Source organism: Lytechinus pictus, chromosome 16 (genome assembly GCF_037042905.1).
Source record: "Lytechinus pictus isolate F3 Inbred chromosome 16, Lp3.0, whole genome shotgun sequence".
Lineage (NCBI taxonomy): Eukaryota > Metazoa > Echinodermata > Echinoidea > Temnopleuroida > Toxopneustidae > Lytechinus > Lytechinus pictus.
This window is the reverse complement of record NC_087260.1, coordinates 16,178,618-16,204,132: the sequence shown is the minus strand read 5'-3', so window position 1 is coordinate 16,204,132 and position 25,515 is coordinate 16,178,618. Positions and strand designations below refer to the sequence as shown.

At 35.7% G+C, this 25,515-nt stretch overlaps 1 protein-coding gene across 1 annotated transcript; it reads left to right on the top strand.

The window, feature by feature from the left end:
- Window positions 1-1,492: 1,492 nt before the first annotated feature.
- Window positions 1,493-24,610, top strand: LOC129278735 (uncharacterized). Its single transcript, XM_064110938.1, has 6 exons — window positions 1,493-3,023; window positions 9,201-9,395; window positions 14,542-14,645; window positions 21,564-21,666; window positions 23,701-23,832; window positions 24,602-24,610. Exons 1-6 carry the CDS (start codon window positions 2,373-2,375, stop codon window positions 24,608-24,610), a joined length of 1,194 nt encoding a protein of 397 aa, XP_063967008.1. The 5' UTR covers window positions 1,493-2,372.
- Window positions 24,611-25,515: the final 905 nt, after the last annotated feature.

Below are 25,515 nucleotides of genomic sequence, written 5' to 3'. Positions count from 1 at the left end.
GGTATTAAAAAACATAATCCTCATTGCAAAAACTGAGATGGTATTCAGCCCCCCCCCCCCCTTTAGTGAAAGTTAACTACATTGGTGTTCAACTACATGTATGACAGGGTAGGAAATCATTTTTGTTTTTTAGGGGCTATCTTTTTTTCCACATTGGGGCAATCGCAAAATTTTAGGGGCTATTTTTTTTTTTTTTTTTTCATACTTTTTAGGGGCAACAAGCAAATAAACAGTAAATGTAATAATTATTCTGCCATTGATTTTCTATTAATCTTCAATATTGTTTGTGACGGATCTTGGAGCGACTCTAGAACAAATGGTTGTCCCAAAGCATGCGTTTGGGGATTTTAGGACCGATTTGGGCTGTCATTAGGGCAAAATTGCCTGTATTTCCTACTCTGAACTATGGATAAAATATGAAATCTTGAAAGTTTCTTTTTTTCTTCACCAAGATTGTTCATAAGAAAATATAAATTGTGAAAATATCAGGCTCCCTCTTTTTCCTGCTAAGTTTAGTTAGGCATAATAGACAGAGTTCCATATGATATCCTTTTGCTTCCTCCCAACACTTGATATGACTTTTGCAAAGAAAAATTTCTATCACTGACTGAATTACACACAAGAAATGAATAAACTTCTAAATTTTTACCCACAGTTATGTGCTGTACCTATTTTGTTAAAGTTTTTATCTACCGGTATATCATTATGGAAATGAAAATATTGGAATACAAGTGCTGTTAAATGTAAACATTCGCTAACCAGGTCTGCACATGAGACTAGCTGATGGCTGTTCCAGCGTTTCAAAACACACTTGCACATGTGCACCGCTTCGATTCACAGATGCGTTGTTGGTAGTGTGCTCCGAGCTAAAGCCATATCACACCAAAAACCTACCAAGCAAAAAGGTCGCTGATGGACAATGCAATAAGAGGATTTACAAATTGGGCAGAGGAGAAAGATGTGCCTCCGCCACCCGCTCGTTCATCTTTGATGTATCGCTAACGACATCGAAAAGAGGGATGTTGCATTCCTTGCGAGTTGGTTGCCAGGGGTGATGCGAACTGGCTTATCGTAAAGGACACAAATTTACCAAAGTGCTGGTGACATTCAATATTTCTTTGGTAAGCGGTAAGGGGATGCACCATTAATCTGAGTGAACTCCAAATGCACCTGTGCATTTAAGAGTCGCGTACGGTCGGAGAAGGGGACATTGACGGTACCCGGGGAATGAACTCGGCGGTGTGTTCAAAAGATTACCCCATCGTCGAGGCACTGGTTGTGAAACCCGAGCCTGATGCTTCGAGGAAGAGGAAAGAGGAAGAAAAAAACGTGTGGAGTCTGAGAGAACAATCGTGGGATATCCCCCATTGTCTGGGGTAGTTGATGCAAGGCGAGCAGGTTCTCTTGATTGGAGCGGAGTCCCCACCAGAGAAGTGCGAGGGAGGGGAAAAAATTAATTACCTCATGCATCGGAATGCCAGCAGTCTGAGGACTTTGACTCATTCTGAGGACTTGATTGAACCATTTAGGGTGATTCTATTTGATTTGTAGAAGAGAGTGTTAGCAGGGGAGAGACCCTGTTGGATACCAATCGCATGACTCATAGCACAAGGAGGATATACACATACATGTGGATATATCAAATAGTTCTGACATTTCCAAAGGATCATCATATTCTTGGAATATATATATGTTGCATGTTTCGGGGCACGTAAGGCGAGAATTTATTGTGTGATGACTGATCCTTATGCATCAGCTCGCCTGCAGGAATCATATCTCTGGAATGCAGGCCTACTTGTGGCGCTATTTTGGATGTCGGAGACGACATTAATGGCTAAACATCGTGTCCAATTACTGTTAGGATTATTCGGGGGTACTGTTCTGATTTGATTCCAGTATGTGCAGAGTCACTATTTACATCTGTGTCTTCACTCAATTTCAAATTGGCATCTGAAGTCTCGGGCATTGGTCTTTTTTTTTTAATGTCAACATTCTCCTTTCAATTTAGAAAGGTCTATGATTTGTGTTTGGAGATCAAATTTGATCTAAGGAAGGTGTGATCTATTGTTTGTTTAGACTAGCTTGTGTCCCGGAAAATGATATTGCAGGATCTGCTCAACCACCACAAGAGGAAACATTTGTGCTTGTCGTGACTCAGTGAGAATATCCGTCATGATTCGTCTAAGATATCAATTAATCGTGATACAAAATATTTTCTAGTAATTTTGATGATACCATTACATTCATCGAGGATGTGTTCATACTCTTTTCTACATGGGTTTAGTATATTTTAGCATCTTTTGACTTTTTGATATATCCATTTATGATTTTTTCTTGTAATTCTCTTGAAACGGGAGGTTATTGTGAATAGAATGCCGAAATGTCACCCGACCCTCAAGCCTGCCAGCTACAAACTCGTTGCTTCGCGTGTCATGGTCTACTCGAGCGTGCACGTGGACCAGCGGCATGTCCGTGCCGTCCACAACTGTTTTCTCGGCTGCCCATTCAGCCCGGAGTTTGCCCGCGAATGCGAGACAAAAACCAAAGACCCAAGGCCATCAAAGATCAATGTGCAGGAGCGTGTGCTCGCCGAGGCGCCCTTTGTATGTCGCGCCATCCACTACGGTTTCTGTACCGTTGTCGCGCTACCTCCGGGTATCGTCCCACGAGGTGACGAAGACATCACAGAGAAGCGAAAGAGCGACGAACTCCTCCCAACATGGCGAATAGACAAACCAAAGACAGAGGACAGGAATTTCCCAGACTTGGCCCTGAAATCAGAGCCAGCCAAGGCTGAGGTCAAGGTCGTTAAGGAGGTCCCCCTCAGCAATAATCTACCAGACCTTGTTACGTGTAATGACTTATCTGAAATAGAGCGAAAAAAGACACCATCCACCGATCTTGCCAATAATAATGTTGTTCATATTGATGCACCACCTAAAAAACTTGTGAATATTAGCGAGTCAACGAGGGCAAAAGCCGATCTTCATCATTCTCAGGATCTTGCTAAGCCAAAACCAAAGGTAAATCTTTAGGAAATTAAGATTGTGAGAGGTAGAAGTTCTGTTGGGTTTGAACATTGGGGGGTTTCAAGTTGTAAGGACAAACAATTATCTGTTAAGCTCTAATTGAGTAAAAATATAGGTATCAAATGTTTTAAGTTGATGAAAGGTTGCAGCTTATTGCGTTTAAGGGTTTATCAATATTTTATGAAAGTGAAGTGATAAAATTAGCAATAAAATTTGATGGTTGAAGAGGAATAGGGGGGAGAGAGAGAGAGGTTGGGTAATTATTGTAAGGCTCTGTATGAAATTCATTACATACAAAGTACTCAGTTTGAACTCTGAAGTTACCTTTTCGAATTTGTTTTGCCAAACAGAACTTCCAAATACATGATGCATCAAATTTGACGATTGAGCATGAATGGCAATCTCTATTGGACATTGATGACAAGTCAAATAAGATGAAAAATGTAGTGTCAACTCAAACTATATCAAAGTGTAAAATCATGTGGAATCTAAGTAGCAAATATGCATACATGTAATATAGCATTGAGTCAATGATATAGATGTATTGCACATTATGACTTGTCAGCTGACATTCAAGATCGAGGAAAACCTGACAAGAACTAATGAAGTCTTCACAGTACATACATGAAATATATTCTGGTTTTAAAGGGGGAGTGATCTTTGTGAGGTCCTGTGCGTTATAAATACATAGTCTTGAAATATACGTTTTCAGATATCTACTAATACTACAGAGAATAAATTGACCTTTAATTGTATTTTTATAGCTCTAAAAACTAAAACGTTTTGAGAGGAAAAGTAATTGTTTTGCTACTTGGTAACATAATTACCGCGGTATAAATGTATTAAATAGTTAGAATGTTATCATTCAAGTGGGTCTATATTACTAGACTACACTAGCATTATGGGTCAGGAAACTGGCCAGGTATGAGTAGTTTAGGACTCGAGATGGTGCTATTGGTTCCTATCTGCTTTAATACTTCAGTGTATATGAACTATTTGGTTGTTCTTTTACAGTTTAATAAGAGTTCTATAAACAAATGTTTAAATACTGAAAGTTTAAACAAAATTGTTCAACTTCTGAACAATGAATATCAGAAATTGAACACTGCTGCTTAATTTTTTCCTGTAGATTTCATTGAACTCTAATTGCATGTACCTGATCTGATCGGTTCATAGAGTAAACTAGATTGTTTAAAGTATTTTTAATACAGTATGGGTAATTTATGGGAAAAAACTGAAAAAAATGAGTTTCATGTTTCATTGGTAAGTCTTGGTGATATTTCCAGCAATCCACCAACCACAATAGCATTATCATTTGATAGTAAAGGGCATCGGCTTTAAGGAAAATCACATACCTCCGTTCTTCCAAACGAGTTTGAAATTGAACGGAGGGGAATGTCATGGAGATGCAAGCGTGAAATAGAGACAGTTAGATGCCTCCCCTTCCATCTTTGTTCAAGGTAAATTGGTAAACAGATATGCCAAGGCATAACGGATGACACGTATTGCGACGATTCGCAGGACATGGTATTAAAGTGGTGGTTGTGGTTTTGTTGTCTATAGGGGTAAAGAATATGGGAACTATCTTGTTTCTTTATTTTAGAATGGTATGTCTTGATTTAAAAAAAAATGATTTCAAAAGTTGCGATAAAATGAAAATATTTTCTCTAACTATAGATTTTAAATAAGTTGATTTTAATATAGATTTTGATGAATAGATATGATTAATAAATTTTGTTACATTTTGATAAACAGATTTGCTATGAGTCATAGGGTGTGTTGCAAGAAAAATTTTGCAATCAATCGCAAGAAACTCGTCCACATTGTGCTGCACTCAACCCAGGTGAGGTGAATGGGTACCCGGTAGGAAGAAATTCCTTGAATGCATGAGCGCCTAGGCAGCTCAGCTAAAGCCGGGGTAATAATAATAGCAGGGCCCGCTGGTAGAACAGTTTTTGAAACTGAAGTGGCTACCCTGGGTAAATATACCTATATTATTATTATTATTATTATTATTATTATATTCTGTGTCAATTTTACAGTTGATTGATCAATTTAACTATAGCAAATCAGATTACAATCCTTGTTTCATGGAGCAGATTAGCAATCAATGGCAATTTTACAATTAATTGCACGGCATATGCTCGATTTCGGGAATAAAAATAGACTTTCAATATAGGCACTTCTTGAGTACTGTACTGAGTGGATCTGCGTTGTATGCAAATATATTATAATTTGTTTTAAACTGGCCTGTTTTTAGCATTCATACATGAATACATTTATGAATAGTACAATATAGAAGAATATGTTGTAGGAAATGACAATGTTTAAAAGGTGAGATTCTGTAGGGACATTTCAGCGGAGTCAAATCTGACTCTTAGCTGGGAGTCATCTTCATTTGGGGCTAAAGTGACCTGGATATTTGACTTTATTTAGCTGAGGATCAATCATTTTTAAACTAAAAGAAGCACTTGTAAATCTTAGTCACTTTCAGAGGTCATTACAAGGTTTTAACTTTGATGACATATTTCAATCCATAGTGGGATTGAATAAAATAAAGCTAGCCAGATCTCAAATTAACTTGGAATGATCATAAATTTGATTGATCTTTATTTTTCACATTACGACCCCTTAACATACAGAGGGATCAATCATGAGGCTGCTTTCTACAATGATTGAATTGATAATAATAAAAATATTAATAATAATAATAATGATAATGATAATAATAATAAGTGCAACTAGGAACTTTACATTAGTAGTGTAAAGTTCCTAGTTGCACTTGAAATTACTTGGTGCTTTTTGTTAGAGCAAAGTTATTCAAGAAAAAAATACGGACTTGATCCTGTTTAGAGGAATAATAATAATAACAATAATGATAATAATAATGATAATAATAACAATAATGATAATAATAATGATAATAATAATAATTATAATAATAACGATAATAATAACAATAATGATAATAATTAAAATAATAATAATGATAATGATGATAATAGGCATTTATATGGTGCCATCCATCTAAAAATCTTCTATTCTGTGGTGCACAAGAAAAAGAAAGAATGAGAGAGTTTGGATGAGTGTCAAAGTGCCAAAAACTATTACTAAGATAAGACTTTAGCTTCGATTTGAAAGTCTCTGGTGATGATATGATTCTTAAAGGGGAATGAAACCTTTGGAATAAGTAGGCTTGTGTCGAAACAGAAAAATCAAAGAATAAAAACAAAGAAAGTTTGAGAAAAATCGGACAAATAATGACAAAGTTATGAGCATTTGAATATTGCAATCACTAATGCTATGGAGATCCTCCATTGGCAATGCGACAAGGATGTGTGATGTCACATGTGAACAACTTTCCCTTTGATGGACTATAAAATACCCTCAAAATGTCTCATTCTGCTTTTTCTTGTGGTGATACAAACTCTTTATCCATGATGTATTTAAAAATCCATAATATATGCCCTCCTATAGAAAGAACACATGATCTACTGATAGATGTGATAAAAGAGGCAATTTAAGTAAAATACATACTGAAGTAATTGGGAGAGTTGTTCACAGGCGACATCACACATCTTTGTCGCATTGCCAATTTGAGGATCTCCATAGCATAAGTGATCGTAATATTCAAATGCTCATAACTTTCTCATAATTTGTCAGATTTTTCTCAAACTTTTATTGATCTGTTTCTTGGATTTTTCTGTTTTCACACAAGCTATCTTGTTCCAAGGGTTTCATTCTCCTTTAAATTGATTATTGTGTACAATCAATCGTACAAACCAGCCCTGCAATCAATTATGCTACAGGGCCCTTCAGTTTGAACACAAAAGAAATGCACTTGATTAAGTGTACCAAGGAGTTAAATCAGTCTTTTGGCACTGCTTGGAGGAAGGCTGCCAATAAATGTGATGATGTCATGAAATGTTTGAGAGATGATATCATTGTATTCATGTTTTACACATATGTCATTTTCTATCTTTGTCCCTCTAACACAAATAAGAATAATTTTGATCTGGTGCCAATATAGTTAACTTGTAAAAATATCTAAATATAGCCTTTAGTTTATTTATATCTTGTTTGTATTTAATATTGGAAATGATATACAGGGATTTTTTTTTAAACAAAAATAATATCGCAATATATTTCCAGAAAATATTATGACAGAGATGTGCCATGATGAAAATGTGGAAATAATTTTTTGACAGAGTTCTACAGGGGAATCATACAAGTTGTATTAAATATTACTGAATCTAAACAAATCTTGAATTTGAAATTTGGTCAGTACTTTTTGATGAATTCAAAGGGCCATTTCTCTTCTCTGCCATTTTAATTCAGACTACATGTATCTCCATATCTCTCAAACAAGTACCTTCTCAGTTATATTGGTTTTGAGTTGCTCATGTAGAAACATTTAGCAAGTCCCCAGCTTTAAGAAATGACCTATCAAAAAGCAGAACAGATATGACCCAAAGACCGGCCTAACGTTTTGACGTCATTGGTGAAATTCTTCATCCTACACAAGAGTCAAGTTTAGCCATACAGTTGTGTTCACACTCTGAACATGATTATCTATTAATTGAAAGGAGGAAAAAAAGTAAAAGAAATGAAACCTGTGAATTGATTAATGAAAAAGTGAATGAATGCATCTATGAACTGATAAGATAAATTGATAAATATTATATCCTATGAATGAATAAACACATTTTTAAATGAATAAGATATTTTGATAAATAAAATGGTATTTGAAACATTGAAAATTGGGTTAATAGATCAATCAATGAATTTGAAACACATTTGTGAATACCATAAAATAAAAAATCACATTTGTATTTTAGTGGATCATGCGATAAATTTGTGAACGTTATGTTTTGTTGAACTTGTTTTCAAAAGAATGTATTAGTAAGGAATTATTACAATGATTATCAAATTACTACAAAGCAAAACTTCATCATAGAAATTTTGCTAATTAAATGTATTGAAAACGTAGTTTGATTCAAAACCGCCCCCATCCCCTGTTCCACTATCCCCCCACCCCCATTGGTATGGATGCAACCCCTGTCATCATTGGTGGAGGGATGCAGAGCTACTGGTCAGCTAATGTCTGTCATGCCGTGCACCAAATTAACCTTAATTCTTTGTGTCCAAGACGAGATGTTGAGAAAGTGGTGTAATTATAGATAAGTCGTCCATCCGACGCGGGCGTCCCCAGGCAGGCCATCAGAAACAGTTTCAATGATTGTAGATAGCTGGTTGTTAATGATTGGAATGTTATTATTAGAAATCCGATTTAGAGTTTGATTGTGAAATACATGTTGCGTTGACATGTACATTTCCAATGATCAGTAGATGTAATAATTATCAATTACTTCACTTTTCTGTGGATATAGTACCTGTATAAATGTAGGATAAAAAGAAGTTGAAAAGTTTATTTGCTTTTTTGGATACCTTTTGATATTTGGTTGTAAATATTAAGAAAAAAAAATATATAAATTTTATTTCAGGAGTAATCAGAACCCTAAGTTCCAAATGGAACACATGTCTGTTTTAAATTTAATGCAATAATTTATCATTAACATGTAATAAATGTTTTATTCAATCTGTCATGATACTTCTTATTCTATATTGTTCATCTGAATTAAATGTGATAATATTAATGTACTAGCAGAGCCCGTGGAAATTCCACGGGTTTTGGGGTGTGAGTAAGTTAAATAGAATTTGTTGTAGATTGACAGGTTTATTCAAGATAGGGAAAGAAATAAACATTTGAATTTTTTAAGAGAACATAGCCATTTTTTCGTTTTCAAATTTTGGACTGATAATGATTCAACAGAAATTGGATCTTTATTGATATCGGAAACAAAAAAATTAGAGCACAGTTTTGGGGAGGACTAAGAATACTGACTTGGACAGGAATACAGCTTGACAAAAATAAGAATACACAATTTAAAACCAAAGAACTTTTTAAATGTTACCAATAGTGCATTGCAAGAAACTTTCTATTCAATCACAGATTCCAAAATCAAGGGTAGGTCCTTTTATTAAACACAAACATGTAGTTGATTTGCAATTAAACATAAGTTTCTTGCAATGCCCATAATTATATTTTGTTCTCAAGCAACTCTGAATCTGAATGTATTAAGTGTTTAACACTGATTCATAACTTTTCAGTTGTTTCAAGAGCAGAGGGAAGCTAACAAACATCAGAAGACCCAGCAAATCGTCAACGTACCTCAGTTCTATTTTCCCTTCGGCAAGCCCGGAGACAGGGAGGAGAACGAAGCCGTGCTCCAGCGACTGACGGAAATCTTCAAAGCGCTGCCGGATCAGAAGGCTAGCAAAGAAGACATGGATAAAGTCACTCAGGTAATGCAGATGGATCTAAAAAATGATTTGGGAAGTTTGTCCCTTGTCCATACCCTGTATGCCAAATTATTTTTCCTACGACATTTTCTTCCCGGCGTCAAAGAATTTGTCAAAGAATACACTTAATGAATATTCATAAACACAAATCGTAAAGCTATAAAGTAACTGGCAATGCCTCGAGCAACTTGTCATCATGACTTTAAATGGTATCGCTTACAATGGCAAGGTTGCGGGTTGAATCCTAATATAGACAAGAACTTTACATGAAAAATTTCTCCTCTTTTTAATAAAAATTGAGGCGAGACTGAACAAAATACAAGTCAAACTCTTGGAGCCTAATACATAAAATCCAAAATGGCTTCTCTGTGGTGCGGAAATATAAAAAAGATGAAAAGTTACATACAATAAACATTTTGTACCTCGGATAGCTAGGTTTCAAGTTGTCAAATTCCACAATCTAGCTTTGTAGATTTTGCTGCACATAAGAATGTTATAGAGTGGGGGTTGTTTTATAGAATTGTTTGTCAAGTTTCGAGAGTACAAATCTAGAAAACCTAAACTGCAAGAGTGCACCAGATTGGCAGAAGATCTTGTTCAATGGAGAGATGTTGCGATCAATCCCTGAAATAGGGGAAAATGCTTGGATAGAGATTAAGTGAAGTGAACTTCCTTTATTTAAAGCAATTTGCCAGAACATATTCAATACAATTCTGTTATTTTCTGCTTCAAGCGGTTTGCAAGAAGACAAATTGCGGAGGAAAAATCAAGCAGCCAGCTATTGCCGGAGTTCACTGGACTGTCTCCTTTGATAACCATGTACCGCGTAACATCATCCATCATCTCGTGCTGCATTTTGAAGCTTATCAAAGCTGATTAATGTTGGCATTCTTTCGCTACCCATCGGCTTAAAGTCTGTGCTTGAGCTATCCCAGCAAAAACAAAATTATTAGATCATTACGGCATGGGCCATTTACCCGTCTCCTGTTCAGACTAGCGAATTCCCATCGTATAGCTAATTAAGGGACTATTTATACTGTCTAAAACTCCGTGCAGCGTTTAGCATGTTCTGGTATAAACTATAATGCCGTTTAATGATTGTTGGAGCAGAAAATATTTTAATGGGTATGATCAATGGTAATTTAGAGGTGGGTAGAGGAGGAATGCCATGATTATGGCCTATTTTTAATAATGATAGCCCTATTTTAATGTCCCCCACAGATGAAAATCTGTTAAAGTTAAATCTAACGAGACAGAATGTCCTTCTTGGTTTTTTTTTAAGAATAATTTTTATCCTCGCTTTTGGAATACATCATTTAGCACCACTGCATTCCTTTAATACATTATCAACAGCACACAAGTCGTAAAACAAATTTATTGTGATTATCAAAAAAAAATAATCAGAAACACATAATGTTTCACATCATATGGGAGAGAGCAGCTTGCCATAGTAACTAACAGTTAAGTCTCTAATTTTTTCTGATGTTCTTTTGTCTCTCATGAATGTTTCTGTATTAAATATACATAATTTAAATTGAAACTCTTCAATCAAGGGTCAACTTCTCCTTTAATGATGATTACATCTCCAAGGAAGATATACATGTACTTTGTCTAAAAATTAAAAGGGTATTAATGATTTTCTTCACATCTGTATTTGCTCTGGAGTGTGCTGATACAGGGTATAGGGACCAAGGCCGTTGAAGCATAAAAATGACACAGTTCTGATAATCTCTTTAAATCGGCTTGACGAGGCAACGGCCTGACCAGTTCAGATATTTGATTGATGATCGAGGGCGATGTACATGCTTTTCACACTGGCAAAATTGTCAGTGGGTTTGATAGCAGTTTCCTTTTCTTCACATTCACTTTACATACCAAAGTGTACTAACCTTTGAATAAGTTCAGGACTTTTCTCACCATGCAAAAAAGCAGAGTCAACACTCCAATTGCATTTGAAAAAAAAGCTTGACTTGGGAGAAATACAGTGTATTATTATTGCTTGGAAAAAGACCTGGGCCCCGTCTTACAAAGAGTTATGATTGATCCAGATCAACCGTAGCTACAAGAACTTGCACAATGCCCTTTATAAATAAAGAGAAGCAATCTGAATTTTTAAGAAAACAATGAATGTATTAATATACATCATATCCGGAAAATGTTTTGACCAAACGTGCATTTTATATGTTGACGTTGCTGGCTTTCCATAGTTGTGGTTGATTGGATCAATCGCAACTCTTTGCAAGATGAGACCCTGACATTTGGCTTTATTAATGCCATGCTCATTTTGCTTCCTTCTCAGAAATCACACAATTTTCCCCAAATTCTTTGCCACATGTTTTTTGTTCATACATACAGATACTTAACCCGAATTCACAAAGGTGGTTTTGAAAACCCACTGTTGAATCCATGGTTTATGCAGATTTCCTGTATAAATTACGCTTAATTTAGCGTGTATTGGGCGCGTGTATAAAATATTCCAATGCTGATGCGCGCTTTTGTGACAGTGCGCCAAATTGACGCCAGTTACCATGGTTAGATATGCTATTTTATTCACGAGTCCACTCTAAAACAGTGGACTCATGAATAAAATGGCGTGGATAACCACGGCAACAGGCGTCAATTTGGGGCACTGTGACAAAAGCGTGCATCAGCATTGGACATTTTTTAATATACATGGTAAAATGAGCGTAATTTACACAGGAAATCTGCATAAACCATGAACTAAACCTAGGGTTTTCAAAACCACCTTTGTGAATTCAGGCCTTAGATGGCCATATTATTAGATTCTGTGCATTCTTGCATTTATCTTTAAGGATGATACAGGGTTGAGGATAATATGGAACTAGGAAAACTGCATGTGAAAAGCATGCTTGTTTTTCTGCACATGCACCGATCAGGTGAATCCGTGGCGAATTAGTGTGGCCTTGCTCGCTAATTCATCCTTGGTCGTGGGCATCACACCCTCTTAAGACAAGTTCAATCCCCAAATCATCTCTCAGCTGCCCAAGTCAGGTCTCCATGCATTTTAATCTTCATATATAATAAAATAATTCTTGCAAAGATGAAATATAATTCTAATCTGTAAGGGTACCCCCTTCTGTTATCGCCTCTTAACTAATTTAGTTCTGAGCTTGAATTAAGTTATGAGCCAAATAATTGATGGATTCATAAACGATATCATTTATATTCTGTTTTTAATAACAAATTTAAAGTTCAACATCTAAAATATTTCAAACAAAATTTAAAAAGGGAATCTATTGGGAAGCACAGCTTATCAAGGTTCCTTGAAATCATAGAATATCAATATATTTTTCATAATTAAAGAACATAAAAATCATAGCATTCATAGCTTAAAATCTATGAATCCAGTGACTGTGTAATAATAATTGTGAAGCGCTTTGAGCAGTCGTATGTTGATAAAGCTCTATATAAAAGCCAATTATTGTTATTATTATGAAGATTAAAATTACGAGTGCCCAAAAAGCAAGTGACAACATCTTTTGATACAAAATCTGGTTAGAAAATGAATTAGTACTAAAATGAATGCATGTTTGTAAATGTCACGTTTAGGATAAAGTAATATTCTTTTATGTGTAAAGTTTTGGTATGGTTGTATGGTAACAAGATGCAATTATATACTTGTTGGGCATTTGAGATTTTTTTAGTATGAATAGGGTGTGAAGACACAAACCTTTTCAAAAATTATGTTGGAATTATTGATACGATTTTAATGTTATTCAAAGATAATTCAGTTACATTGTAACTTGAAATTGATTTTTGAATACAGTATATATGTAACAATGTGAGCATGTGTATAGGGTCTACATTACAAATGTTAGTATGAAAGGGGTCGCAGGTGAGTTTATAGATTTCAATGACAAGAAATAACAAACAAGGTGGCTCTCATAACATAAAGTAATTGATGTTCAATATTTACACTGTGTTTGATACCTTTGGCATACAGTACACATCATGTAGATAACAGTCACACATCTCTACATTAGACTTGTTATTGGCCAGTGTTCATATTTCTTTCCATCATTCAGAGATATAATTTAGTAATTATTTTTTCATTACGTAAAACATTACAAAACCCTTTTGTTTCGCAAAATCCTGAACTTTGATACCTGTTGTGAATTTTTAAAAATGCACCAGAGATTTATTTAAAAAATCAAATTCATGCAGACACTTTCAAGTTATTTGTGACTAAAAAATAATCATTTAATTTTTTTATGTGTCGTAAGTCATAACAACGATCGTAAGAAATGTTATATTTTCACCATTTTACAGCATGAAATAATGATTTTCAGATGCAATTTTTTTTTCATGGCTTCTTTTTATAACGTACCACAGACAGAGGTAACCAAATTTAATTAACTTTTGATTTCTTGTGAAAGAGCACATTTCTTGACAAATTAGTAATTCAATTCACAGGTGAGGATGCACTAAGGTGTTGGCATAGGATTATTTATTCATAATCCTGTTCAAATATGGAGCCTAATGTGATACCTAGGTGGTTTTAAATTTCTGTTATTTTATTTTTTGAAATAATTTATTCAAATCAACTATTTGTTGGATGGACTTGATATAAATCAAAGCACCACTTCTCCTACTACAGTTGTACACTTTTTCAAGTTCTTGAATATATTTGCAGAAAATCCCCTTGACTGTACATGTAAATGTACATAAAGCTCCCTGAAGTAATGTCATGAAGATGCACTTTTTATTACTGGATGTGTTTCCATGGTTACATCATGATCTCCTGTTTTATTCTCTCACTGTTCTTACCCTCTCTCCGTTCTCTCCTTCTGTTTCTCACCCTTTCTATTCCTCTTTCCCCTTTCTCTTTCCATCCACCCTCTTCCCCTTCTTCTTTACTCACTCCTGTTCTGTCCTTTCTTCCTTCCCTTTCTTCCTCTCCCCTTTCTCTCTGTCTCTCTCTCTCTTCTCTCTCTCCTCATCCTCTCTATGCCCCCTTCTCCTATCTTCTCTCTCTTCTTCTCTCTATCCATCTCCCTCCATCTCTCTTCTCCTCTCTCTCTCTCACCCTTTCTATTTCTCCTCTCCATCCCTCTTTCTCCCTCTCATCACCCTGTCTCATCATCTCTCCCCCTCTCCCTTCCTCTCTCTATCCATCTCTCCTCCACAGGCCTGTAGATGTCCCAAGTTCTGGAGGGTACCCCTCTACAACGCAGCAGGCGGTGAGACGACAGAGTGCGTGTCAGCTCAAGCTTTCATGGCAATGTGGCGAAGGTATACAAAACTTCTTTTAAACTGTGGTTTGGATAATTGGTTTAACTTTGAATTGTGACCTTTTTTTAAATGAAACTCTATGTAATAATAATAATGATAGTGATATCTTATTGAGCGCACACACCGTTCAGAGACGCTCATGGCACTAGTGCGGCAACAGTTCCTTTGGATATATATACATATATAAATAACTACAAATATAAATGTACACGAAGTCAACAAAGAGTTCTTAAATTGCTACAAGTACAGTTTTGCATCACCCACTGGAATTCCTAGCTACATCCTAGTGGGGCTTGGTGCCCCCCCCCCCCTGCTTGCTGCTCCATTCACCGACAATTTAAGCAGTGATAGCTTTTGGCGTAATATTCAACAATTGATATATTGCTTGTATTCTTTCCTTTCCTTTTCTTTCTTTCTTTTTTCCCCCTCCGCTTTCTAACTTTTGTGGGGCCAATCTATATGCCAGTGCAGGGGGGGGGGGGGTATTTAAGGGATACTCAAATTATTAATTTTTTTGTATAAACTGTCTTTAGCTGATGGGTGCTTTAGTCTTTTTTATTGCCCATTGAACAACTTGAAACCAGAAGTAAAACAAGATAAGAAGACAGCCCTGAAAGCTCAACTGCTGGCTTAATTCTTCCAGTATTTGCAAAAAAGTACACTGCAACTCCTCAGGAATAGCTTTAGTTCCTTTTGTCCATACAGACCAATAGTACAGAGTTAAATTCATATGTCTTTCTGCTCATCATCATGATATCCTAATGATATACATGTACAGCTCTAAATATAGAATGGTGGGCATATGAATGCAGTCATTCATTCTCCTTAAAGCTCATCATCATCATCACTTTGATGATCGTACCGATCTGTTCAAACTATCCCCCATCTCAAATCAGGCCAAGCACCGTTGCTAGTTTCCTCAAACAGACTTTTTACTTTCATAACAACAACAACAACGCATACAGAGATTCTGTGGCTTTTGCTTTAGCGACGATTGCTGTTATGGAAAATATATACATTGATCTGAGGGTGAATTTAATAATAAAAGGCATTCTTCGAGCGCAATTTATTTAGAAATAATCTATTCAGAGGCGCACAATTATTATTCCAGCTTTAATAGCTAGAGCTGCCTTCCAGTGCTTAGTGCATTCAAGGAATTGATCAGATTGGGCTAGAATCACCTAAAGAATCCCAAATCAAAATGCACTGTTATTTGGGGGGAAAACATTAATTTCTTTAAGCCAACTCATCATGTATTGCAGACCAGTGAACAGGTGCTAGAATACATGAAATGTTTAAGAACACAGACGAGCGAGAGAGCAGAGCGACCGAGCTAAAGATGAGGCTCTCACTCAAAACACCCTCATCATGAGGGGGTTTTTACCATTTAGTAAGATTGGAATTAAAAATCATCAAAGGAAAGGTTTTATAGTTCAGAGGACAAGGAGGGAGGGGGGTTCATTGGATCAATATGAAAGAACTACAGCAGCGGAGTGTAGTTGAGCGATGACTGTATAGAAGATACCAAACTGTAACGATTATTCTTTCGAACTACCAAATCTTTGGCACCAGACTAGGTTTCATTAAAGGAGAATGAAACTCTTGGAGCAAGTTAGCTTTTGTGAAAGCAGAAAAATCAAAGAATAAGATCAACAAAACTTTGAGTAAAATAGGACTAGCAATAAAAGAGTTACGAGCATTTGAATGTCGAGATCACTAATGCTATGGAGATCCTCCCATTGGCAATGCGACCAAGATCTGTGATGTCACACACGTACAACTCTCCCATTCGGACACTGAAAATATACCCCAAAACATCTCTTTTTGCTCATTCTAATCATATGACAAACGATTCATCAATGATATAATGTTGTGAAACCTCTGTACTTGTCATCTCATAAAGAAAACACATAACCTTGTGATAGACTCTATAAAAGTGAGAATATAAGTGAAATAAGTACTAAAGTAATGAGGGAGTTGTACGTGTGTGATATCACAGATCTTGGTCGCATTGCCGATGGGAGGATCTACATGGCACTAGTGATCTCAATATTCAAATGCTCATAACTTTCTTATTATTCATTCAATCTTCCTCAAACTTTCAACAATATGTTTCTTTGATTTTTCTCTTTGATATGGATTCAGCTAGTTTCAAGGGTTTCATTCTCCTTTAACTGTCCACATATGTTGGGCGCTAATTGGTTGCAATGCCTAGAATGAGTGCTATAGTTGCTCATCCGACACGCTCTCTCAAATTACCATCCGATCCGATTGTCACCTCCCGACCCCTATCACCAAATATAGTTGGCTTACAAATAGTCATTTAGATTGTCTGTTTCTTCATGAAGAATGAGACCCATTTCTTAGAGGTCACTAGATATCTCTTATCCCTTTCCATGTAATTTGGTCTGAAATAACCAATAGGCAATTAATCTGTCACTACTTTTCATCAACACTTTTTTTTTTCAAGAAAAGATGCTTTCAGGCTCTTCTTCCTGCACATCTACATGCAGAGGCCCATATGAGTAATTCACTTTTCAAATGATCTTGTTGCCATGGCGATTAGATAAGTGTAAATAGAATATAAATCCTCACTTGAAAGAGCCCTTTAAGGAATTATCAATAATTTTTAAAAGATTAACATGTAGATCATGATTCTGTGCAGTTCTCACCCTTCTTAAAAAAAAGTGACATTTTAATCTTCAAGCCTTGTGTGCCTCACCAATTAAGCTGAATAAATGCTGCAGTCCCACATATATATTTGTGGGTGGTATATTATGGGGACGTGTATATGAAGCCCTAACTAGATTTATGGCATTCCAACTTTTCCTCATGAAGCATCTTATCTGAGATAATTGGGCTTGGAGATGTTTCAAGGAAGGTGACCCTAGAATTATTTTATCTTCCCTGTAATGATTGATTGGGGGAAGATCAGAGTATATCAGGTGCGTTCATACGATTCTCTGAAGCAAGAATCACAGGAATCACAAAAATGAAAATGGCAACTCATAACACAGATACCATTATTCTGTATTATTGGCAACACAATACATACTTAGAGGGGAATGAAACCTTTGGAACAAGTCGGCTTGTGTGGAAAGAGAAAAATCAAAGAATAAGATCAAAGAAAGTTTGAGAAAAATCAGACAAATAATGAGAAAGTTATGAGCATTTGAATATTGCAATCACTAATGCTATGGAGATCCTCCCATTGGCAATGTGACAAAGATGTGTGATGTCACATGTGAACAACTTTCCCTGTGAGGGACTATAAAATACCCCTAAAATTTCCTTTTTTGCTCTTATGGTGATACAAACTCTTTATCCATAATGTATTCAATAAAAATCCATATTACATGCCCTCTTATAGTAAGAATACCCCCGGTATATGATCTACTGATAGATGTGATAAAAGAAGCAGTTTAAATGATAATATAGAAAAGTAATGGGAAAGTTGTTCACAAGTGACATCACACATCTTTGTTGCATTGCCAACTAGAGGATCTACATCATGATAATGATCTAAACTTCAAATGCTTATAACTTTCTTATTATTTATTCAATTTTTCTCAAAATTTTGTACTCTAATGCACCTTTTTGCTTATTTGATTCCGCTTAAAATTTTAGCAATCATTGTCCTTTTCGTTATTTGAAATTTGGGGCCTGAAAAGTTGTGTTTTCTGTGAATGTTATAAAAGTTTTCTTTATTATGGAAAACTGGGGACTTTCTTAAAGCTTTAAATGAGCGTGGATGGTGCTATCAGCACCGTCTGCTCTCATATGGGAGCTTTGATAGGTGAGTTTTGTGTTGGACTTTGCTTGGAGTCAAGTGATGTAAACATATAAGCTAAACTGATGCAGAGAAAATTTATTGATTGTGACAGACTGTCTTTTTGATAAAAAGGACAACAAAAAATGAGGGATATATGATGGGACAGGTAGAGTGATTGGTGAAATGAAATATAGAAAAGTGAAAGAGAGAAATAAAGGTGTACTGTAGAAACAAACAAGTGAGAGGGGATGGTGGCAGGAGAGTAAGAGGTAGAGAAAAGGGTGTTGGGAGGGAGAGTGGATGAGGGAAAAAGACAGAAAGAAAGATTTGCTGAAAACAAACCACTGAGAGGGGGTGATGGATAGAGAGAAACAGCAAAAAATTGTGAGGGAGAGAGAGGGGGGAGACAGAGACAGAAAGAGTGCATGGGCAAGAGAAAGAGAGAGACAGACAGAGAGAATGGGTGAGGGAGAAAGAGACAAAGACGGAGACAGAAAAAAAGGAACAGACATATCAATGTAAAGAGAAATAAAGAGTTTGTTTCAATGTAGTTAAGACTGTCTTAACTTTTGGTCTATAGATAAGAAAATAAGTAAGAGATTTATTTTGAAGGATAGCAGATGTAAAAAAATATTAAGGAATAAATCAAATCGTAATAATGGAATCAGATGAAGAAAAAAATGAAATCTGTCACAAGAATACAAAGAAAAGGGGCATTGGAAAGGAGTATTAAAAAGTGAGATACATGTAATAAATATGGTTATTTCTTCAATACCATCATTTGAGAAAAAGAGATTTGTAAATTTGCAGTTGGGAGATAAATTCCCATTGCACTTAACATGTGCAGGAGTGATCATTGCACTTTACAAGTCAATATCCTTAGATCAATCAGAATTCTTAAAAAAAAAAAATTTTTATATTTGCCTGATTTCCTGTAAGATAAACCCCAGTGTGAAAAATCACGAGTTTTCATTCATCAAAATTACATTCTGCTATTCATTTTGTTCTCTGGAATACATTAATTTGTAAATACAGTATTGGAATGATTTTGTCCTATTTGAGAACCATTCTTCCTTTTCTCTCTTCATCTGTCTCTCCCATGTCTCTTTTTCTCTCTCTCTTTTTCTCCTCTGCCTCTTTCTCTCCTCACCTTTTCTCTGTCTTTCTTTCTCTCCGTCCATCTTTCTCTTCATCTGTCTCTCCCTTGCCTCTGCCCTTGCTTTTTTTTCTTTTTCCTTTTTCCTTTTTTCACTCATTTCCAATAAAATTGTATTTTGAATTCAGAACCAATCATCAAAAGCTTTTTTTTTTAAATACATGTAGTTTTGTAACAATATGATTTTCCTTTATTCTATCAAAAGATGGTATTTAATGATTAAAATATTTTGGTCAAAAAAATAACAATATATGTTTTCTAATCTGGCAACATGGGCTTAGGATGAATAAAAACACATTCTAAAATGACAAATAATGTTATCACTCGCAGCTTTCCATAGTTGAGAATGGTTTGAATCTATCTCAGAATTTCAGAATGAAATAACATTTGATATTGAGTAGAAGAAATAACCAGTTGTCTCACGATGTATCAAACATTTCTTTCCTACTACGTTTGATACATCGTGAGACAATTGGTTATTTCTTCTACTCAATCCTTCACCACGATGAATTGGTTATTTCTTCTACTCAATCCTTCACCACGATGAACCTCTTCCACATCAACATTTGATATGATTGAACTTTAAAGCTTATGGTACTGTTTCTTCTGGTAAAACCAAAGTCAATTCGTAAACATGGTGACGTCATAGCGATCGTACCATCTGCTACAATCTTAGCAATCTTTGGTCTTTACTCTTAACTATAGGCTTGGAGTTGATCAAGTATGAAGCAAGTATGAAGCAATTACTCCAGTTCTCAGAGAATTACATTGGCTCCCTGTCCGTTCCCGCATTGTATTCAAGCTTTTAGTTTTTGCACACAACTGTTTTTATAAAATTGCCCCATCCTATTTACTCGATTTAGTATCCTATTACCAGCCATCCCGAAATCTTAGATCAAGCTCAAAAGCATTATTCATTGTTCCCTCTGTCTCTACAAAGTCATATGGTGAGCGTGCTTTTACTCATGTCTCTGCTGTCCTCTGGAATGCTTTACCTAATTCAATGAGATATCAGAGTGATTTATGCAGGTTCAGAAAGTCCCTTAAAACATATCTATTCAATGCATAAAATACCAACTTTGAACTAATGGTCCAATATCAATATCTTGATTACTTTATTCTTACCTTACACTATTCCTTCTTTAAGCGCATAGGGACATGCTATGCTATGTGTGATGCGCTATACAAGAATTGAGCATTATTATTATTATTATTATTATCAAAACATTTTTTTTAGTGTTTTGATTGATAGTCTGAACCTATACATTGAAAAGGATATTTTGAAATATCCAAATTCTTCCCAATTCGTATCGTAGACCAGTTGTAAGTTGTGTTATGACCTTCAAAGTATGGAACTTATGGTGATACTTCCCATAGGCCCGTATTCTGAACTCTGGTTTATTTTTAACTCTGGTGTAAAGTTGTGGTTTAACTATGGATAGCCAATTGTGGCATAAATTTCTAATAGTAGAGGATCAACGAATCAGCTCATTTGACTCTCAAATCATTCTTAACTGTCTGGGAAGATAAAATAAGATAGTTGTTTTCACTACTATTAAAGAATTAGGGAAGAGCACAGTCAACATATGAAACAGACAATGTAAACAAAGTTTTGACATGTTTGGCTTCTCATAATTTTGATACAGATTTAGACCGTAGTCTAAGTTAAACCCGACTTCAGAATACGGGCCATAGAGTTAAGAAGTCTGACTAAAAGTTGTGATTTTAAGTGTCAATGCACACGATATTCAATAAAATTTCTCATTAATAAATGCACAGGAGCTCATCCCAAAAGCTTGATCTTGCCAATGTGATGATGCATTGTATACCACACACAACTCAAAATTTATATGCAATTTCAGTCAGACCTTAATCTTTGTGAAACAAGACGATTGCAAGCTTTGAAATACATCGTTGAAACTAATATATTAATATATGATTGTTTACATGTTTTCCTCCTTCCTTTCTCATACCCTTGTATTTTTTCCAGAATAACCAAACAATGTCACGATGATGCCTCCCGCTTCTTCAGGTTGCTGTCCAGGCCGGGAGCGAACCATCTTTTACCAGAGGATTTCAACCCGATAGTTCAGGTTTGTACATATATAATTTCTTACTTTCAGATTACAACTTGATAGTTATAGAGAGCATTTCATGAAAGGTTTTATCAGTGACTTTCACCGACTAATTTTCTCTAAGCAAATCAAATGCAAGGATTTGCACTAACAAAATTCCTGACTATTGGTATTTGATTCATGAAATGGCCCTGAGGTCTCTAATATATTCAGGTTTCAACTTGATAGTTCTGGTGGGTATTTCATAAAGCTGTTTGTAAGGCACAAGCAAATTTACAAGTGAGTGGTGACCCTTTCTTAGGAACTAAATCAATACCATTGAAAATCTGATGTGTATCATTTACCGTAAGAAAGGGTTCCCAGTCTTTGTAGAGTCACTCGTTACTTACACACAGCTTTATGAAACACCAACCAGGGCCCCCATTTCATTAAAAAAGTTACTATGATAGTAAATCTTGCTGGAATGTAACTTTCAATGGAAGAGCCAATCAAGAAACAGATATCTCACTGTTTTCATGGTAGTTGAATTGTCAGCAAGAGTTGCTATCATATCAACCTTTTATAGAACGGGGCCCAGGTCGTTTTCAACTGGATAGTTCTGATTTGTACACCCTTCAATACCTGTGCCCTGTCTTACAAAGAGTTACAATTGATCCAATTAACATCTACTATATGGAATTCCAGCAATGTCATAATTTTTGTCTCGCCTGCATAGCAGAGCAAGACTATAGACGCCACTTTTCCGATGGTGACGGTGGCGCCTTCAACATAAATCTTAACCTAAGGTTTAAGTTTTTGAAATGACATCATAACTTAGAATGTATATGGACCGGGTTCATGAAACTTGGACACTTAAGGGTAATAAAATATTACTGAACATCCTGCCTTGGTTTCAGGTCACATGACCAAGGTCAAAGGTCATTTACGGTCAATGAACTTTGGGAAAGTTGGGGTTATCCGTTGAATTACCATCATAACTTTGAAAGTTTATGGATCTGATTCATGAAGCTTGGACATAAGAGTAAACAAGTATCACTGAACATCATGTGCAAGTTTCAGGTCACAAGACCAAGTTGAAAGGTTATTAAGGGTCAATGAATTTTAGCCATGTTGGGGATATTTGTTGAATTACCATCATAACTTCAAAGTTTATGGATCTAGTTCATAAAACTTGGATATAAGAGTAATCAAGTATCACTCAACACCCTGTGCGAGTTTCAGGTCACATGACCAAGGTCAAATGTCATTTAGGGTCAATGAACATAGTGGCATATTTATGAATGGTGTTTTTTGTGAATTATTATTTTATAGTCATTTTCAAAGTCAGCACTGCTGCTATATTAAATCGTGTAATGAAGGCGAGACTGCCAGAGGCGCTCCATTTGTTTCTACAGGAAATCAGCACATGTCCTTTTTTAAACAGGGATAAACATACTGCATTGTCAAGAAAACGATGATTGTATGAATATACATCATATTTAGAAAACATATTGAACAAACATGCATTCTGGATGTTGGCGTTGCTGGCCTCCTATAGTTGTGGTTAATCGGATCAATCGTAAGTCTTTGTAAGACAGAGCCCAGAAGATTTGATTTCAAGGCACCTTACCAAGATCCTATGACTTGTCTTTTGGCAGGAATTTCACTATAAAGGCACAAAGCATCTTTCCCTGCATATTTTCCAGATTCCCCAATTATTTTGTCTCTGATAAAATGTGAGAATTAGCCATGAAAAGATGCCTGACAGGATTCCTGTGGAAAAGACTAAGCTCTGACTCTTGGTAAGGTGCCTTTCATTTAGTTAAAGGCCCCGTAACACAAAGGTTTGTGATTGACCATAAATATGAAAGATCATTGTTGATTGGGTCCTGGCCAGTGTTTAGAACCTAAGGCACATAGAACAATGAATTTGATTGGTCATTGCCATTTAGTGATTGATTGCAAATCGTTGTGTAGCAGAGCCCTGGGCAGGTATTCAATTTGATACTTAAACCAGAAATCTTTTCAGAAGTATTTTTCTCTTTAACCATTTCTTTCTTCTTTTTTTTCCAGGATATAGTTGATTCTCATCCTGGCTTAACGTTTTTACAGGATGCCCCCGAGTTTCACTCAAGATATATAACAACAGTAAGTATAAATATATATCTGAAAAAAGTGGTTCTCTACCCTCGGGCATTCTATAATGTACATTTCAAGTTGTTCATGAGTTTAAGAAGTGGGAGTATATGGAGTGCCAAAATTGTGATTTTTTTTGTTGTTGACATTTTAATGTATGACGAAGTTTCTTATGACACGGGGCAACTGGGCATGGCTTAGATCATTTGTAATGCGGTGCATTATTATTGCATTGAGACATATTATACATCAAGATACTGCCAATAAAGAGAATAAAATATGTTATCTATCACAAATGGTGGTGGTGGAGAATAATTTGTTACTGATCACCACTTGGTCATAATGCCAGGAAGCACCTTATCAAAATGGATACTGTTCTGAAGTGATGAAATGAAAAATAAGAAATTATTTGCGATTCAACATGATAGAGAAACGTCCGCAGCCCAAATATTGTGAGAATTGGCTTGTAGGGTCAGAGATGTGGTCTTATGAATACCTAGCCTCGTTGAAATCAGTGCAAATTGCACCTGGTGTGTGTTTCATAAAGCTTTTCGTAAGATACGAGCAACTTAACAAATGACTGATGATCCTTTCTTAGGAGCTAAATCCACACCAATGAAAACTTGGTGTGCATAATCTTACCTTAAGAAAGGATCACCAGTTGTTTGTAAACAGTCAGACCGCAGGCCCCTATGCTAATGAGCAAAAAGGCCAGATTCATCCAAATCATCTCGTGGCTGAATCCTTCTTGCAAAATCTTGTGATTCGTGATATTTTCTTTCTCTAAGAATTTACCTGATTTAACCTCAAGTCAAATGAAATATCATTGCACCATCAGATAGAGTAAATGTTACTCTTTCATATTGGTCATTTATTTTGTATACAATATTTTGATAAATAAGTGAATTTCTGGCCTGAAAATGTGCCTCACAACTGAATTTTCTTCCTCTGTTTTCTTTTGCAAATTGTGCAAAACTTTTTATTTTGAGCCTCAATGATATATATCACCATAAAGCTTAACTTCTGTACTTTCTCACAATGCCACTCTTGATATGCGGCACCTTTTAATCGGGTCAAGATCACACTTTTCCCACCAAGGTACAAGACGAGATTTCTGAAATTTTGTACTTGCATGAAATCCAGAGTTCTGATTGGCTGGATAAGGTTCACAAAACAACAGGAGCAGGTAATTTGAGGAGATTACCACATGGGAAGTGTGACCTTCCCATGAACCCAGGCACTGGAACCGTTGGAATTTGCCAGTGTGTGGTCTCTTTGACCAATCAGAGTGCAGTATTCTTGTTTTGAAACCTATACCATTTTAAAGCATACATATTCAGCTTTATGATGATCTAAAAATAATTTGGGCTCAAACAAAGATAAAGTGTAAAAATAGCAGCTTTTGTCAGGTGAAAATAATTATTTTGTAGCATATTTTAGATCAAAATTTTAATCTATATTACAAAATCTTTGAATAAATGCAAACACATGACCTAAAAGAATGATTCTTCTCCTTTACAATGATACCAAAATCATGAAATTCGATGCCCAATTAGAGCAGCAATGACCGAATGAAAAGAGGTGTTTTGGTCCGCATCAAGCTCATTAAATATGCAAAACCTCTCTAGTCATGAATATCACTTGGATGAAAGAAGCCACTTTCTTGGGACCTGCCGACTGACTGTAAAATTGCTCCTAATTTATGAACAGCTTTGTTAAAAACATAGCAGATTCAAACAGTTATGAACTAGG